The sequence below is a fragment of the Parasteatoda tepidariorum genome, chromosome 7 (genome assembly GCF_982258835.1).
Source record: "Parasteatoda tepidariorum strain Cologne lab strain chromosome 7, Ptep-v5.0, whole genome shotgun sequence".
NCBI lineage: Eukaryota > Metazoa > Arthropoda > Arachnida > Araneae > Theridiidae > Parasteatoda > Parasteatoda tepidariorum.
This window is the reverse complement of record NC_141761.1, coordinates 98,940,797-98,956,759: the sequence shown is the minus strand read 5'-3', so window position 1 is coordinate 98,956,759 and position 15,963 is coordinate 98,940,797. Positions and strand designations below refer to the sequence as shown.

At 28.7% G+C, this 15,963-nt stretch overlaps 1 protein-coding gene and 1 long non-coding RNA gene across 4 annotated transcripts in view; one reads left to right on the top strand and one right to left on the bottom strand.

Moving 5' to 3' along the window:
• The window catches only part of LOC147807347 (uncharacterized), a 39,410-nt gene extending 32,361 nt beyond the window's left edge, over positions 1-7,049 (top strand). Inside the window, exons 1-3 of one of the 3 annotated variants that reach the window (XR_015435628.1) lie at positions 3,600-3,716; positions 6,046-6,143; positions 6,841-6,930. This is a non-coding gene — a long non-coding RNA (uncharacterized LOC147807347). Of the gene's footprint in view, positions 1-3,599; positions 3,717-3,916; positions 4,048-6,045; positions 6,144-6,840 lie in introns of those variants that run through there. The other 2 variants (XR_015435629.1, XR_015435627.1) reach the window with 2 other exon arrangements.
• A 946-nt stretch (positions 7,050-7,995) lies between these two features.
• Positions 7,996-9,898, bottom strand: LOC122273758 (uncharacterized). Its single transcript, XM_087168352.1, has 2 exons — positions 9,735-9,898; positions 7,996-8,885 (listed from the first exon to the last, which is right to left on the bottom strand). The coding sequence occupies exons 1-2, from the start codon at positions 9,828-9,830 to the stop codon at positions 8,067-8,069; spliced, it is 915 nt and encodes a 304-aa protein (XP_087024478.1). The 5' UTR covers positions 9,831-9,898; the 3' UTR covers positions 7,996-8,066.
• Between the last annotated feature and the right edge of the window lie 6,065 nt (positions 9,899-15,963).

Here is a 15,963-nt window from a genome sequence, read left to right as displayed (position 1 = left end):
ATTTGTATGACACCCAATTTCTATCGGTGCTAAGTTCTTAATATTTTCCTTTCTAATCAAAAGAGGGCCTAGATTCCAGCTCGCTATCTCGCTTAACCCCCAAGAACTCTGAAGTAGTTTCCTCAGAGCGGTATTCTCATTCTTTTCTTTTAAATTTTATTTAATACAAAAATTTTTACGTCTTGAATTTTTTTTGAAACTTAATTTTAGTTACGCCCTGTGCTATTTATTTCTCCCCAATCTTCGGAGCCTTACAATTTAAATACTCCAAATAAATTTAAAATTTAAACAAAGACGCTTCGTCCATAATTTCATTTGTGCTATCTGAATAAAATTTAAAAAAAACAAAAGATTTTCAGTAAGTATGCCGAATGGCCTAGCAAAATTTTCCGAATGGTGAAAATGCTTTGGAAATCACAGCCATTTACCATGAGCCCCTGACTGGCTCATGTCAAAATGATTTAGCATATAGTATTTTATTAATCCTAAATTTTTCTTTAAATTTAAGCATCACTCTTTAACGTATAGCTTTTAGCATATCTTTCAAGCGAATTTAGTTGCTTGAATAAATATTTAGTAATATTTTATAGTAACATTTGTGTAATAATGTCTGTGTTTTAATACACCTGATACAATTAAATTGATGTGTACAATCTTCTTTGTATCTTATTTAACTGCAATTAAACCAACTGTTAATTGAAAAAAATTTTAATTTGCCTATTTGTGAAAAATGTGTTAGATGAATATATGTTTGTGCAGCTAATCTAATGTACAATTCTGAAATTAAAAAATCAAACTATTTAACGAATTTTTTTTTCAACTTTGCTTCCCTAATTATTGTATTAAATTATTTCTGTTGAGTTGGCAAAAACGGATTCCATAGCTCCCTGAATGTACAACTTTAAGGTGAGGTAAGAAAATTAAAAATTATATCATAATTACCTGATATAAAAATTATATCATAAATATAATTAGTAAATTTTAATTAATAAATTATATTAATTATATTTAGTAAAATAACAATTTTAAAAATTGTTACTTATGATTAATGAATATTAAGAAAATAAAGTTTTATCAAGGTAAGGATGTTTCATTAACTTTCTTCTCTGTTATTAACATAATTGTTTTAAATATATTGTTTTAAATTTATTGTTTCAATGTTCATTTGATTTTTTAATAGCAAGAGCAAATTATGCTTTTCAGTTTTGTATAAAAACTTCTTTTAAATGCAGTCTACACAAGTAAATTTATTTGCTGTTTCATCGATTTATGTTTTGTAATTTTAATATTGCTAATTTTTCTGATTAAATTTAGACAATAAAAATGAGAAATAAATAAAAAAAATTTCTTTTAAAGATTATGTTATATAAAAGAGGTTTTTTTTCAACTTTAATTTATTTACATTAAATTTAGCATTTTATCACATATTAAGTGTATTAAAAGAAATATAGGCACGTATCAATATTTGTGTGACTAAAATTCAGTAATTTGCAATTTAAAGAACATTTAAAAGTGAGCTCTTTTCCCCTCTGTTGCTAATAACTCACATATTTCTGATATCAAATTATTCCCATTTTTTCTATCACTGCTCGGATTAATAATTCATAACTGGAAAATCATAACTAGTGAGACACGAGACATTGGATTCAGATTTGTAAAGTACTAATCGATGTAGGGAAATTTCAAGTTTTTTTCTTTGTTTAAAATAATTGTGTCACTGAAGGGAAAGAATTCTTTCATTTCGAAGTAAATTTTAGCAATTGTGCTGCCATCTATCGAGTAGTTTTATTACGTTTAATTTTAAATATCCACAAAAATTTAATTTTCGAGGAATTCAGTAACACATCGGTGGGATAGTTAAAAACGTTACTAACGATTACAATAATCTCTGTTTTGATAATATTTAAGTGAATAAGATTATTCCTATTTCTAAATGAATTAATTTTTACATTCTGCATTAATGAATTAATATTTAAAAATAAATTCTTACGCGGATAAATTTAACTAATTTTTATTATGGAAGTAAAGAATGAATTTAAATTTTCGAAAAGCTTTTTAAGAAAATTGTTATTTCTATAAACGTTTGTTTAAATGCATAAGTTAAGAAAACTTCAGTATTTTAATAGATATAGAATTGATTAAATTTTGAAATCCTTTTCTTATTTCTAATTTTGAATTTTTGGTGTAGAATGGAGTTAAGAACTTTCTTTTTTACATTTAACAATGACGTCTTTTGTATTGTGGTATTTATAAAACTAAAAGACTTATAGTGTAATCGGTAGAGGGCAGCACTAAATATATTTCTTTCAATTCTGAAATATGTTAAATGTCTAATGCTAAAATTGCTTACATTTTCCTCTCTATTTTCAATAAAAGTAATCGAGAAAAATAAGCTTTATTTAAAAATGAAATCTTAAAACATTATTTTCTTCTTTAAACGAGTATCTAGTTTTTGAATCAAGTCTCAAATTGTGAGAGGATCACAAAAAATTTAACGCCATCTAGTAAATGAAATCGAAGGCTAATTTCTATCCAAGAAGAATTGACATTTATTATATATTTTAAATAAATAACATAATACAAGACGTTTGAATAATTTCTTTGTTGTACATTATTAAACTGAAACTTTCGTATCAGGTAAAAATTAGTGAGTTTGACAATAATTGTCCCGCACAGAAGCGATTTTCCTCATTTTATTCAAGAGTAAAAAAAATTCCATTTGCATTTTATTTTAATTCCTCTTCAAAATAAGGATTTCACTTTTAATTCAAATGCATAAAATTACTTAATTCTAAATGTAAATAAAACAATAAAGAAAAAACCGCAAATTTTTTTGGAAAAAAAAAAAAGATTTTTATTAACTAGGTACGCTGTTTCCCACGACAACAATGGCAAATTCAATATTTTTTTAAAATTATATTACGAATCTGTCGTTAGTTTACGAAACTAATTTAACGAAACAACGATTGAAGCAGTATTCTCGTATTTTAATAATATAATTCATTCCCCAATTCAATTTTTCTTTCTCCTTAAGATTGATTGATTGAACTATCATAATATACGCTTAAATGTCGAATAGAATTTACATTATTATTGACTTCAAATGCGCTTATCATAGACATAAACCCATATATTACCAGACTTGCGCGCGGTTTGCATTTCCCCGAAGTTAGCACAATCCATCTTAGTGTAAGAAATACGTATGATAACTGATTAAACTGATGGAACAGGATAATCTCTGATTTCTTTTTTGTAATGTAATTAATTTTACTGCTTTTGCTAAAAGCCGTAGTCACACGACATTAATGTCAATTATTTCATTATCACATGTTTCTCACAGAAGTCAAATGCGGCTATATTTATCTCTGAATTTGCATCTAAACACTAATGGCCTGTTTACACGATTCAAGTTTTGCGTTCAAGAAGCGTTCAAGATTGATTGATATTGATGGAAATCTGTTTTCATCGATGTTGTACCGTGTAAACGATTCGTTCAAGATCTTGGATCCACTTCTTGAATGTAGTAGCGCATGTTCTACAAGACATTCAATTTTTTTTCTTCTCCCAGCCAATCATCTTTTAGAATTTTGTGATGTCATAGGAAAACGTCATGAATAGCGGGAGGTATTTGATTTTTACGCATTCGCCGTTTTTTTTACTTTCTACGGGTCCTGTTCAATCGTTTTAAAAAATTTTCATCTGGTGTGTGCTTTTTCGTAAGTATTTATTTGTATTTTAAATTCATATTTCCTCCCTTAATTCTTACTTTTTTAATAAAAATGCCATTATTTGTACCTAGATATTTATAGAATGGAGTGGACTCAGGATCAAGTTTTTAAATTAATAGAAGAAAACGGGAAAGACCCCAATTATGGAATAGCAAATTCCCTGAGTATTCTGATAAAAATCTGCGCCAAAGGCATCTAGAAGAGTTGTCTTTCCTATTCGAAACTGATATAGAGACCATAAGAAATAAAATTTATGGGTTGAGAACTCAGTATCTTAGTGAACAGAAAAAGGTGTTAGATTCTCTAACAAGTGGAAGTGGTAATAAGTTGAATACTTTAATAATAAGAACTTATAATTTTTGCATAAATTTTTAATTCCGTGGCCTTCTTTTCTTTTAGTCTCTTATACATTTCTATATTTTTTTTTCTAAAACCTCCATAAAAAGAATTTAAGTATAAAATATCCATAGTAAAATAAAGAATTGAAAAGTTCATAAATATTGACTGAGACTAAATCTGTCAGAATATTACTGAAAAAATTCATATATAATTAAAATTAGGGAATGTATTAGTATAGTAAGGGATGATAGAAAATCTATTTCGAGTATCGGTATATGCGTGTATCTCTACCATTTGATGCCCTGGTCAGTAAGAAAACAATTAATATGAGCTTCTATATTTATTAATAAACTTAACAATGAAACAAATAATAATTAGACTGAAACAAAACAAAAATATATAAGAAATAGGAGCTTTCAAGAAATGCTCCTTCAGGCATGAGTGCATCGAGAACAACTGACAACAAAAAAATAATTTGATTGGCGACGAATTGACGCCGCCAAAAAGAATTAATTCGTAACAAGGGATGTATGATTCATTTTATTGATGATGTCAATATCTGTAAATCTAGATTCTTTCAAGGGAGAAGAGTGGGACAAAGTCCCCCTCAACTTTTGAGAGAGAAATTATCCCTTTTTTGGTATCTTAAAGAAATTTGCAGAGTTAGTGCTACTCTATAAAACCTATATCATATGAAGATTGTTTATTATTGTCACTTTTTGTTTAAAAATACTTCATTTTAAATCTTAAGTACACTTTTATTATAATTTCAATAACTCAATGAAATTAAGTAATTTCGAAAAATGGTTTTGGTATTATGGTATATATTTATAGGTCAAGTTAACCTAGGTTCTACAAGTTTTATTTAAAATGAAATAAGTGACACAGACAACAATTATGCATACACTACTTAAGCAATGCACAGATTTAAATTTAAAATTATCTTATTTAGCTTATTTAAGAGTGCATATTAGAATGGTAGTCAAGGGAGGCTACACAATTTAACTCTCCTGTTTTTTTAAAAAATAATTTATTTTTCATTTTTTTATGCCCATAGAATATTATAAAACATGAACTTACCAATTATTTGAATCATAATTTATTTATTTATGTATTTCTTTACTGTTGTTGAACAGCCGATCCACTTAGTGGATTTACCCCACTCAGAAGACAAGGGAACTCCTGAGTTAAGTATTGGGACAAGCCCCCATAGCAGAAAATGTGAGACAGGAGACGAGCATCGCAGATTTTTTGTATAGTCTGCAGATTATTTTTAAGAAGCAGCACCTTAAATAATCGGTGTGTTTTCTAGAAATCTTATGACCAAGCAACTACGTTACTTTTAATAATGAATTATGTAATAATGAATTACGTATCATAACTTATCTATCTAAAATAGTGATGCAACGGATGTCAATTTAGCCGGATACTGGATGTTCTGTCAAAAAGACTTCTTTGTAGCCGGATATCCGGCCGGATGCAGTATGTTTCCTTAATTTTTAATTAAAAAAAAAAATCAGCTAAAATTTGAACTGAAATTTTAAAACTGTTGAAGTAAAGCAATCAACATTTTCATTAAGTTTTGTTTTTTATTATTTTCATATAAATAAAAGCCTTGTAACTATAAGTCATTTTTGAGATATCATGTTATATACTCTTTTCTGAGTAGCTAATTGTTATTATTTCAATTGAATTTTAAGTTGCATTAAGCCATTTATTACCTTTTCCATATCATAATTTTTAATTTTACATATATAGTATAGAAATATTTATTTTCTAAATAAAAAGGGTTTCTGAGTGCTTAATATCATATAAGTTTCTGTCACGTAATTGCAGCTTTGCGTTACACTTATCTCTAAAATTAATTTGCAAAAATTATTGTGAACATCCAATTAAGCAACTTTTCATATTAAATCGTCTACATCCATCTTTACTTTAAGTTTTATTTATTGAAATATAAACATTTTTTTCTATTCAGGACATGATGATAGATACGAGCCCAAGTGGCGCTATTATAAGGCACTTTTATTCTTAAGGGAATGCACAATACCTCGTGGCAGCAAAAATAATTTAAAGGTAAATAATAATTGTGTATTGTTTCATTTATATACATATATGTAACATAAAAATACTATCAAATGGTGAATGTTTACCATGGTTTAATAAGTAATTATTTAATATGATGAATTATATATAATTAGAATTTTATTTGATATTAAAAAAAATGTGGTATAAAATTAATTGCAATATAAAAACTTTTTCGTGAAATACTTGCAGAACATTTTTGCTAATTTTTAAGTCTTGTTGAACATTTGAGATTATTCTGCTCCTGGGTAGCGTGTCACCAAAGCTTTTTATAACATAAAAATACTCTATTTAGTCTTTTCGTGTTAAATGTTAAAATTATTTTGTGAAAAAATCGTGTGTATACTTTTTTTTATGCAATTTTACTAGAATAAATAGTTATTTCAATTGCTTTGAGCTGAAATGTGTAATACAAAGTCTTAATTAAATAATTTTTGTGTCACCTATATATAAATATAATCTTATTATCGTGTTATTTAAAATGTATCATATTGATATTATAATTCTAAAAGCTTTTATTTTTAACATTTGGCTGTTATTCGTTACATCCCTACTCAGAAATTAAAAGATGTCTTTCTTAAAATGAAAAAAATAAATAATTGAGATTACCAGAATCATGGTGACCATCTGATCAAAAAATCTGATGGTGACCATCTGATGCAGTCAGGTATGGAATATTTGTTTGCAGAAAGCACAACTGGAAGAGCGGATAGAAGACGGGGAATCAACAGATGAAGACAAAAAAACGTGCAAGATTTAAATGATTCCACTCCCCGCCTCGAAACGGTCAAAAAGAATGAAAGTTTCACAAGAAACTGAGCTAATAGCTGCCGCAACAGCAGCTATTGGAAATGTAGCGAAAAAGGATGTTTTGGACATGTTTGGTGCATACATTGCAGCCGAAATAAAAACATTTCCCTTGGCCACCCAAGATGTTATCAAAACCTCCATTTTAAATACACTTTTTGAATTTAAAGGAAAATAATTTTTAAACTTACATATAATTTAAACTAGCATTTTTATTACAGTTAATAAATTATTAAAAGAAAATTATAAAGGTATTCATCCAGGGGAAATGTTCAAGTGGCAATATGTTTTATTAATTTCTACAAATATTTAATAAAGTTCAAAATTGAAATCTAGCATGATTAATTTTTTAACAATTTCATGTTTGCACTCGTGTGTCAGTATGTTTCTAGTACGCAGTAACTAAAGAAAGAATGATACATAAGCATTTGTTTTCCTGGTATGTTATAATAAACACACACAATTTTTTAATTTAATCATAACTTTTCTTTATTTTATTAAAATTTGATTCAGGTGAGAAAATTGTTCTTAGAATTCTAAAAAGGGATTCATCCAGAGGAAAATGTTCAAGGGACAATATGCTTTTTAATTCATACAACTGAATAATAAAGTTAAAAATTTAATTCTAGCATGTTTAATTTTTTAACAATTTTAAATTCAACTTATATGCATTTTACTTCATTAAATTAAATTTCAAAAATAGTTATGATTGCATAAAATTATTTTAATGTTATGTAGCTAAGATTTATTTTAAAATTACTAATTTATTAAATTTTGTACTGAGAATCATCGATAGAGAACTAATTTTATTTATATACCATAAAAAATACAATTACATAGTTAAAAATGATATACAATATAAATATTTAGTATAGTAAAAAAATAACAATAAAAATAAAATAAAGCTGCAAGAAATAACAATAAAAATATAATTTTTGAGCATAACTATGCTGTTATTAAAGGTCTGTTGAACTTTAAGTACGAGAAAAAAATTTAAATTTGAGGTTAAAATTTAGAATGTACATATACTTTAAGGCGAATTAAATTATTAATGTCATTATTATTTTTTATATTTATAAAATTCAAATTTAGAGAAAGGAAGGGAATTTAATGAATGAATTTGTCTTGCCATGGAATTTTGCCAATACTATTGAAATATGAACAAAGTTGGTCTCTAACATTTCGCGCTTTCATTGAAGAGAATGATGTACCTTGTTGTACAATATCTTTTATACCAGCATAGTTATGCTCTGCCCATTCAGCATTATGTACTTCTCCACTGTCAACATTTTCTCTACAGAAAAAATCTGGTGGAGAATACATATTTGCTGAGGACGTTTTTCTCAAAAAATTGTGCAAAGCACAGCAAGCCATGACAATTTCTTCGACCTTTGAGATGTCTAAAGGATTTGCCCTTTGCAAGATCTGAAACCTTGCTGCCATAATACCAAAGGCGTTTTCAACGCAACGCCTTGCCCGACTTAATCTGTAGTTGAAGGCTTTCTTCAACTGACTAAGCTCCCTTCTTGGGTAAGGTTTCATTAGATAATTTTTTAGAGGGAAAGCTTCATCAGCCACAATTACGTAGGGCAAAATTTCGTTGCTCATAGGTAATTTTGAGGGAGGTGGAATACCTAGGGCATTATTTTCAAGTGCACCACGAAGCTCAGAAATTGAAAAAATGGTGCTGTCTGCCACCCTGCCATTGGTGCCCACATCAATGTAAATAAAATTACAGTCTGCATCAACAAGGGCAAAAAGCACAATACTGTTCGTAAGTTTGTAATTAAAGCATTGTGATCCATATTTTCCTTTGTGGCGCACTATCACATGTTTGCCATCTAGAGCTCCGATGCAGTTAGGAAAGTTCCACCTTTCCTCAAATTTTTTGGCAATGTCTTGCCACTCCTCTTCTGTTGTTGGAACCTAAATATGAAATAAATCTTACATTAAAATCAATTATGTTATGCATCAAAATTACATAAGTTTTGTTACAAATTTATTCAAGAACGACAACTCTTCTTCTTCGTACATTTTTGGTTTTTAAATCAAAACATGCACTTTTGGTGAATTTATATGTGCACTTTTAAATGTTAGTTATATGTATATTGCAGTGCAATTGGATAAGCAACGAAACTTACAAAGGAGAGCTTTTGAGCTTAAGTATTGGCACCTCTTTTATTGGGTGTTCTAACAATGTTACCTCAAAAATGTTTACTCTTATTATATTAGCAATAGAACTACAATAGAAAAGCTGTGAAAAATAAATACAAATCAACAATTTAATGCCAAATATAACCCTATTAAATAGTAACAAAATCAACCTGCATTAGCCTCTGATTATTGTTAAATTAATCATTTTCGTTGATAACTTTTAAGAATGCGAAGTGACCAATTCATAAAAATTAACGAATTTGGCATTCCTGGCTTGATTTTTATTATTAGTATTTATCTCATTTCCTAATGTAATTCAGCTGTTAATTTTTTTACTGTACGTATTCAGAGCCATGTACTTATGTATGTAAAATTTTTAGGCATAAATTATTTTTTTATTCTTTAAAGTTAAGGGTTTCTTAACAACTATACTTAAAAAGCTAATACCTAAAATTTAAATTATAAGATTCCATTTAGAATATAGTTTCTGTTTCCATAGGGCGAATATTGTCAAACTTCAACTAATGATTTGAAAATTTACCACTAAAATCAAAATTTTTAAACATAATAAGCTACTATATTTATAAAAGAATTTAAATTAATTAATTTAATTGCACTTACTTGAATATAGTCTTTTAACACAGAATAAATGGCAATGCACGTTTCTGGAATAAATTTGGAGATAGTTGCCTTATCAATTCTAAACAGGTACTCCATTGAGCCATATGAATCTCCTGAAAAAGTACATAAAATTTTTAAAAATAATCCTACTTCAAGCCTAAAATTCTATAATTTAAAATTTCCAAAAAAAATGCTTACATAATATACGAAAAATTTTGTTTAGAGGCCATTCAAGGTTTCTAAACTAAGTTTTTCGTTTTCTTTGCAACAGTCATAAAAACTTAAGGTTAAATCTTTGGTATTTTTACTACTAAGCTTAAAATAAATATTCTCTACTAGCAGTGTTTATGATAAAAGTGTTATTTAATTTATTTTTGGCAACTGAAAAAAAGTTGATTCCCTGTATTTTATAATTAAAAACGAAAAGGACAGAAAGAGCTTGAGAAAAAAACTCTTTGATTTTGTCTTTCAAAATGTTATTCCAGTCTATCAAGAGGTGCCTCAAAATAAGAGCGACATATCTTATATACCTATTATCAGTGGCGTAGCGAGCTTAACTCGCGCCCGGGGCACAATACCTTTTTAGCGCCCCCCCCCATTCGAAAACCATACAATATAATATGTAAAATATACTCGTAAATTAATGAATAAATAAATAAAGTAAAATAAATAAAGGCATAGGCTCAAGCTAGGCTTTAAATTTGAGACAAAAAATGTTATTGAGAAAACAAGACTAGATTTTGAAATGTATATGGTCATCTGGAATTAGTTCAAAAGATACCTATTATTTATTTTTCATATTTATAAAGATATATTTTAAAAACACGCAGTTTTAAAACAATAAAAAAGTGAATATTTATTATCTCTAAGGCGATACATATATTCAAATGATTATAATACATTAATAAAACTAATTACTATGTATAAATTTTCCTTGCTTTTGATGAAGTAAATGTATCAATAATATCATCAAAGCTGATAATTTCAAATTTTTCTCTTTCCATACTTAAAAATGCTAGGTCACTTAGGTGATCTTGTCCCATCGTTGATCGTAGATATGTCAAAATTAATTTTAATTTGCTGAATGGACGTTCGCAGCTAGCAATTGATACTGAGATAGTCAGGAGTATTTGAAGTGCCACTCTCAGGTTCAGAAAAACATCTTCTCCATACGAGATTATAAAAGTAAGAAATTCTAATGGAGTTTTAGGTTCAATTTTTTTCTACTGCGGAGTAACATTTTGCAGTCACATATTTCGATAACAAGCTCTATTCCATTGAAATCTGTATCATAAAATTCACCCAAATTTTTAAAAACTTTTTCAAGGTCATTGTCAACATTATCCTTGTTTAATAAATTTTCAACGTCTAGTAGAAATGCAAATTTGAAATTAAGGTCACTTAATCGTGTACATATTTCTTGTTGGAGACGATCAAGAACGCTTTCCATAATGCGACAAATTTCACTTTCTGCGGAAATACCAACATCTCTAGCCAATTCTCCTGGCATTTTGCGGCTGTTTTCTTACACGTATTGTTGTATCAATATCTCATTTTTCACAAAGAGGTTTCGCTTTTTCTATTGCCTCTTCACAGAGCTTGTCTCGAATTTCGGCTAGTTCAGTAGTTAATGATTCAAGATCATGGGACGCTTCTCTAAAATTCATTCTAGGATCTTGTAATCTGAGCTGCACACGATCAATCCTCCTTAAGATTTCACACCAGAAATGAACTTAAGTTATGAAACTAAAAGTTAGTATATTTTGCAACAGAATTGTAACTTCACTTCTGGTGTCACTTATAGTGGTAGTGCCCTCTGCTAATTTTTCTATTAGTTCTACTATATTCTCTATCCCATCGACGATAACGCTAACCGCTTGTATTCTGGAGCTCCATCGTACCGTTGAACGTGAGAAAAATAGATATATGTTTTCAATTATTCCAAAACATGTCACAACGACTGGATCTTGTTTAGCTGCAGTAGCTCCTACTGAATTCAATGAATGGTTATCACAATTTACAAATAATGCTTTATGATTTTTCTTCCATTATTCTTTGTTGAACGCCAGATGTGTGACCTGCCATCTCGGCAGCATTATCGTAACATTGTGATCTGCAGTTTGTTAATGAAATTTCATCGGAATTTAATTTTTCTAAAATTGTATTTTTGATCGAGACTGTATCTTTATCGTGTATTTCAATAATACCCAAAAAAGATTCTTTGATGGAAACTTTTTGATTGATAAAATCAACATCTACATACCTAACGACTTGGGACATTTGTTCTCGATGAGAAATATCAGGAGTTAAATCAAACAAAAGTCCATAATATTTATTTCTTTTGATATCGTTTATTAGTTGATTTCGAATTGTAGATGCCAGAAGATGAATGAATTCATTTTGAATCTGTGGTGACAAATATGAGACAGTTTTTGGAGTTTCTGTGGCATGTTTAGGATGATTTGCTAGTAGCGGATCAAACTGAGCTACAAATCTAAATAAAGATAATAGATTTCCTACATTTGTACCATCTTGAAGTGCTAGTTTTTCAACATGGCCACGTAGAGAAAGATTTTGTATAATTAAATACCTCAAGCAAACTAATATTCTTTTAAATGTATTTCGCCACCGTTCTTTTTCGGACTGACTGTTCGCTTCTAATGATACATCATTTCCCGTTCTACTTATTAATCTTCGTTGTTTCTTTCCAATAAGTGTAAGTCCGTTGTAAGTGATTTTCAGTGATTTGGACTTCTTTCGTGGCTAATCAATTCATCTTTTTTCTTCCATTTATTAAAACCAGCAGATGTTACGAATGATGATTGTGTAGCGAAATTTGATGTAATAAACAGTAAGCAACAAAAGCAGTACGCTGCATTATTTTTTGGTGAATATAATAACCAGGATCGGTTAACTTTAGTTCCTTCTTCATTACCGAGAAAACCAAGATTTTGGCATTAGAAGATTAGTTGACCGTGACTGTACATGTAAGTACATTAGAGTGTTATTGTTACTGTTTTAAAATTACAAGCGCAAGCTACCTTGCGTTTATATAAATAAAAAAAAAAAATAGTGTTCTGAAAGGAAGAATGTCTGTACTTTGTACACTGCAAATATTTAATGTAACATATTATTTTATCAGACAAATCAAGAAAGGAGATAATTTATGTAACCACACAGCGCACAGTGGGCCAGCATCCAAGGTTTCGTGGCTAAAATTAATATTTCGATAAAATTTGTTTCAAAATTTGGAGTTTTTTATGTGCAGGTAATTTGAATTCATAGCTGAAATTTTGAAATACACTAAAAATACCAAGAAAAAAACAAGAGTTTAAAAAAAATAATATAGTACGTTTAAATAATTAAATATAGCAATGAAAATATAATAATTTTCGTAATTTTATATTAAAAATGAAAAGCAAATTATATTTCCGAAGTAATATTACAAAATAACGCGAATTAATTACAAAAAAAACGCGAAAACATGAAAAAAAAAACATAACTTTTGTTTTTCGGTATATTTAGTCCACCTTTGCAATATGGGCAAAAATTGGGGCAGATTTTTTCGAAAGAAGAAACATCAAAGAGGACAACAACAAAAAAGTTTAGCTAATTACCTCGTGAAATTTTTTGGAGATAAGTTTCGAAAGTGATTCAAACATTGTAAAATGTCAAATGATAAGATATAAACTATAAGTTTGTCAAGAGTATTAACAAATCCAACAAATTGAAAAATTTTACTATAATTTCAGACTAAATACTCTGATAAAAATGTAACAGTAAGGTGAAATTTTTATATATATTTCTGAAATATAAATTTAAAAGTTACATTAAAAAAAAATTTTTTTTAAACATATTTTTCACTACATTGTACTCTTGTCGGTCCAAAAAGTAAATTATAATGTTTGGAATGATTATGAATACTTAATTTGGGCTATATTGTAACTGCCTACATATATTTTAGTTGAAAATTTAATTTTGACTTTTGGCCAAAGATCATGGTCTTTTGGCCCACTGTGCAGCGTAGATGCCATAGGGAAGTGTTGGCATACACAGGTCGAGTCAAACCTGCCAGTAGAAAAGACGTGCCATTTCTGTTATGAATATATTATTGCAGTTTGATTTAGACTATTAGTGTTCCTTTTTATTTACGAATTAACATTTATTATATTACACTGGCACTAAATTTAAAATGTATTTTCTAGAAACCAATTATAATTAAAAAAAAAATTATCCAGAAATTTTTTGTTTTGTGGACCATTTGGCGCCCCTTTGTGAGTAGCGCCCGGGGCATGATGCCCCCCCTTGCCCACCCCTCGCTACGCCACTGCCTATTATTAATTTAGGATTTAATTTCTGTAATGGAAGCTATGTTACATTACTCCCCTTCTACAATTTTATCTGTGATGGAATTCCAGGTTTGCTACTCTACCTCTGTTAATAGTTTTTTATCTCAAAAAAACAAAAAATGATTATTTATTTATGACTTAAAATTTTTCTGTTTAACTTAAAACAAGACATAAACATTTATATCGTTGGGTTACAATAATGCATTGAAAAAAAAAAGCTTTTAATAATCTGTCTTGAATCACTTATAATATTTTATTATACTAATATGACAACTTACTATAACTACAGAAATTGTTTACTAACCTGACGCCAAATATCGAAGCGTGACAGCCAGTTTTTCTGCTGCTGGGATGCATTCCCTCATCACCGTGTTTTTCTTGCTGATTATGGGGGAAACCTTATTCAAAAGAAACTCGAAAGTTTGTTTGTCCATTCGGACAAAATTTTTAAGGGCTACGGGATCAGATACTTCCAATTCCTTCATCAAGGCATAGTATGCCCCACAGGCTTTCCTCCTTTCGGGAGTTTTCCAGTCTTTTATCCAAGTTGATCTCTTTTTGTTTTTTTGTTTCAAAAGAGAAACCGCCGATAAAGTTAAAATTGACGAAGACAAAACAATAACATCATCAACATCCATGGTTCAAAAGCTTCGCTTTGGCCAAAAACTCAAAACTGCAATCTCTGTGCTGTCACTGTCAACAAAACGAAACGAAAAATAAACAGTCACGCATGCGCAGGTTTATACCTCTGGCCAATCAGCGAGATTGCAGATCTTTTATCGTGTCAACGATTCATATGAGTTCTTGAAGCAGAAATATCAACTCAAGATCTCGAACGGTCTTGAATGGATATTCTTGAATCGTGTAAACAGGCCTTAAAATTGCTTACACTATACTATAAATGTTTGTTATAAAATTGTTTCGAGCTAAGATATTTTTATTGTAGTTCCTGATGTGATCTAACAAATATTTTTCTGTATAACCTTAATTTTGCTATCCAAACACAAAAAACTTCTCTCTCTTGTCTCTATTTTTTTCAAAAAACTTTATATGTCGTCAGTATTTTTTTTTTTTTTTTTAGTCTAGTGAAATTAGATATTTTCTTAAAAAAATTTAATTCCCAAGATTTTGCTACAGAGAAATCTTTGTTATATTTGAATATGAATTCTTTCCAAATGGGCAATTTAGGCATTGTTTTCCGATCTATTCCCCCCCCCCCGCTGAATTGAATAACACGACTTTCGAGACGATCAGACTATTAGTTTAGAAGTTATTAGGGTACTTTGTACAAAAAGAATAAAGTTGTACTTTTCGCGCATGTAGCATATATTTTTTCATACTTAATTGAATGGGATAAAATACAAATCTGTAAGATAAATAGCTAAGAAGTTATCATTTTGTGTTAAAAAAAGTGCATTTTTGTTCTTGGATTTATTTAAACAACTTAATTTTTACATAGAAAAGTAAAGTAACGTTTTCTGTGTATTTTTTTTCCTTACTCAAATGAAATTAAATACGAGTCAAAGGGTCTAGTTTATAAGTTGCAACAGGCTCCTTTAGTATAACGGTTTTGAATTGCACTTATTATGAAGAAATTTCCAAATAACTTTAAGGCTTACTTAACTTTAATTTAATAATGTTATTGACTATAACTTAACTATAACATATAATAATTATAACTTAATGTTATTGATTCAAATTTCACCCGATTTAATTCAGGAAAAAAAGTGCATAAAATATATCTTATGTATGTTTAGACAAGCCCGTAGAGAGCAGAGGAAAAAAAAAGCATTTATAATAAGTACACTTACAAGTACACGTACAATTTATTTCTTGCAAAAGTTCAATTATTCGATCTAACTCGTAAATAGTTTCATTTG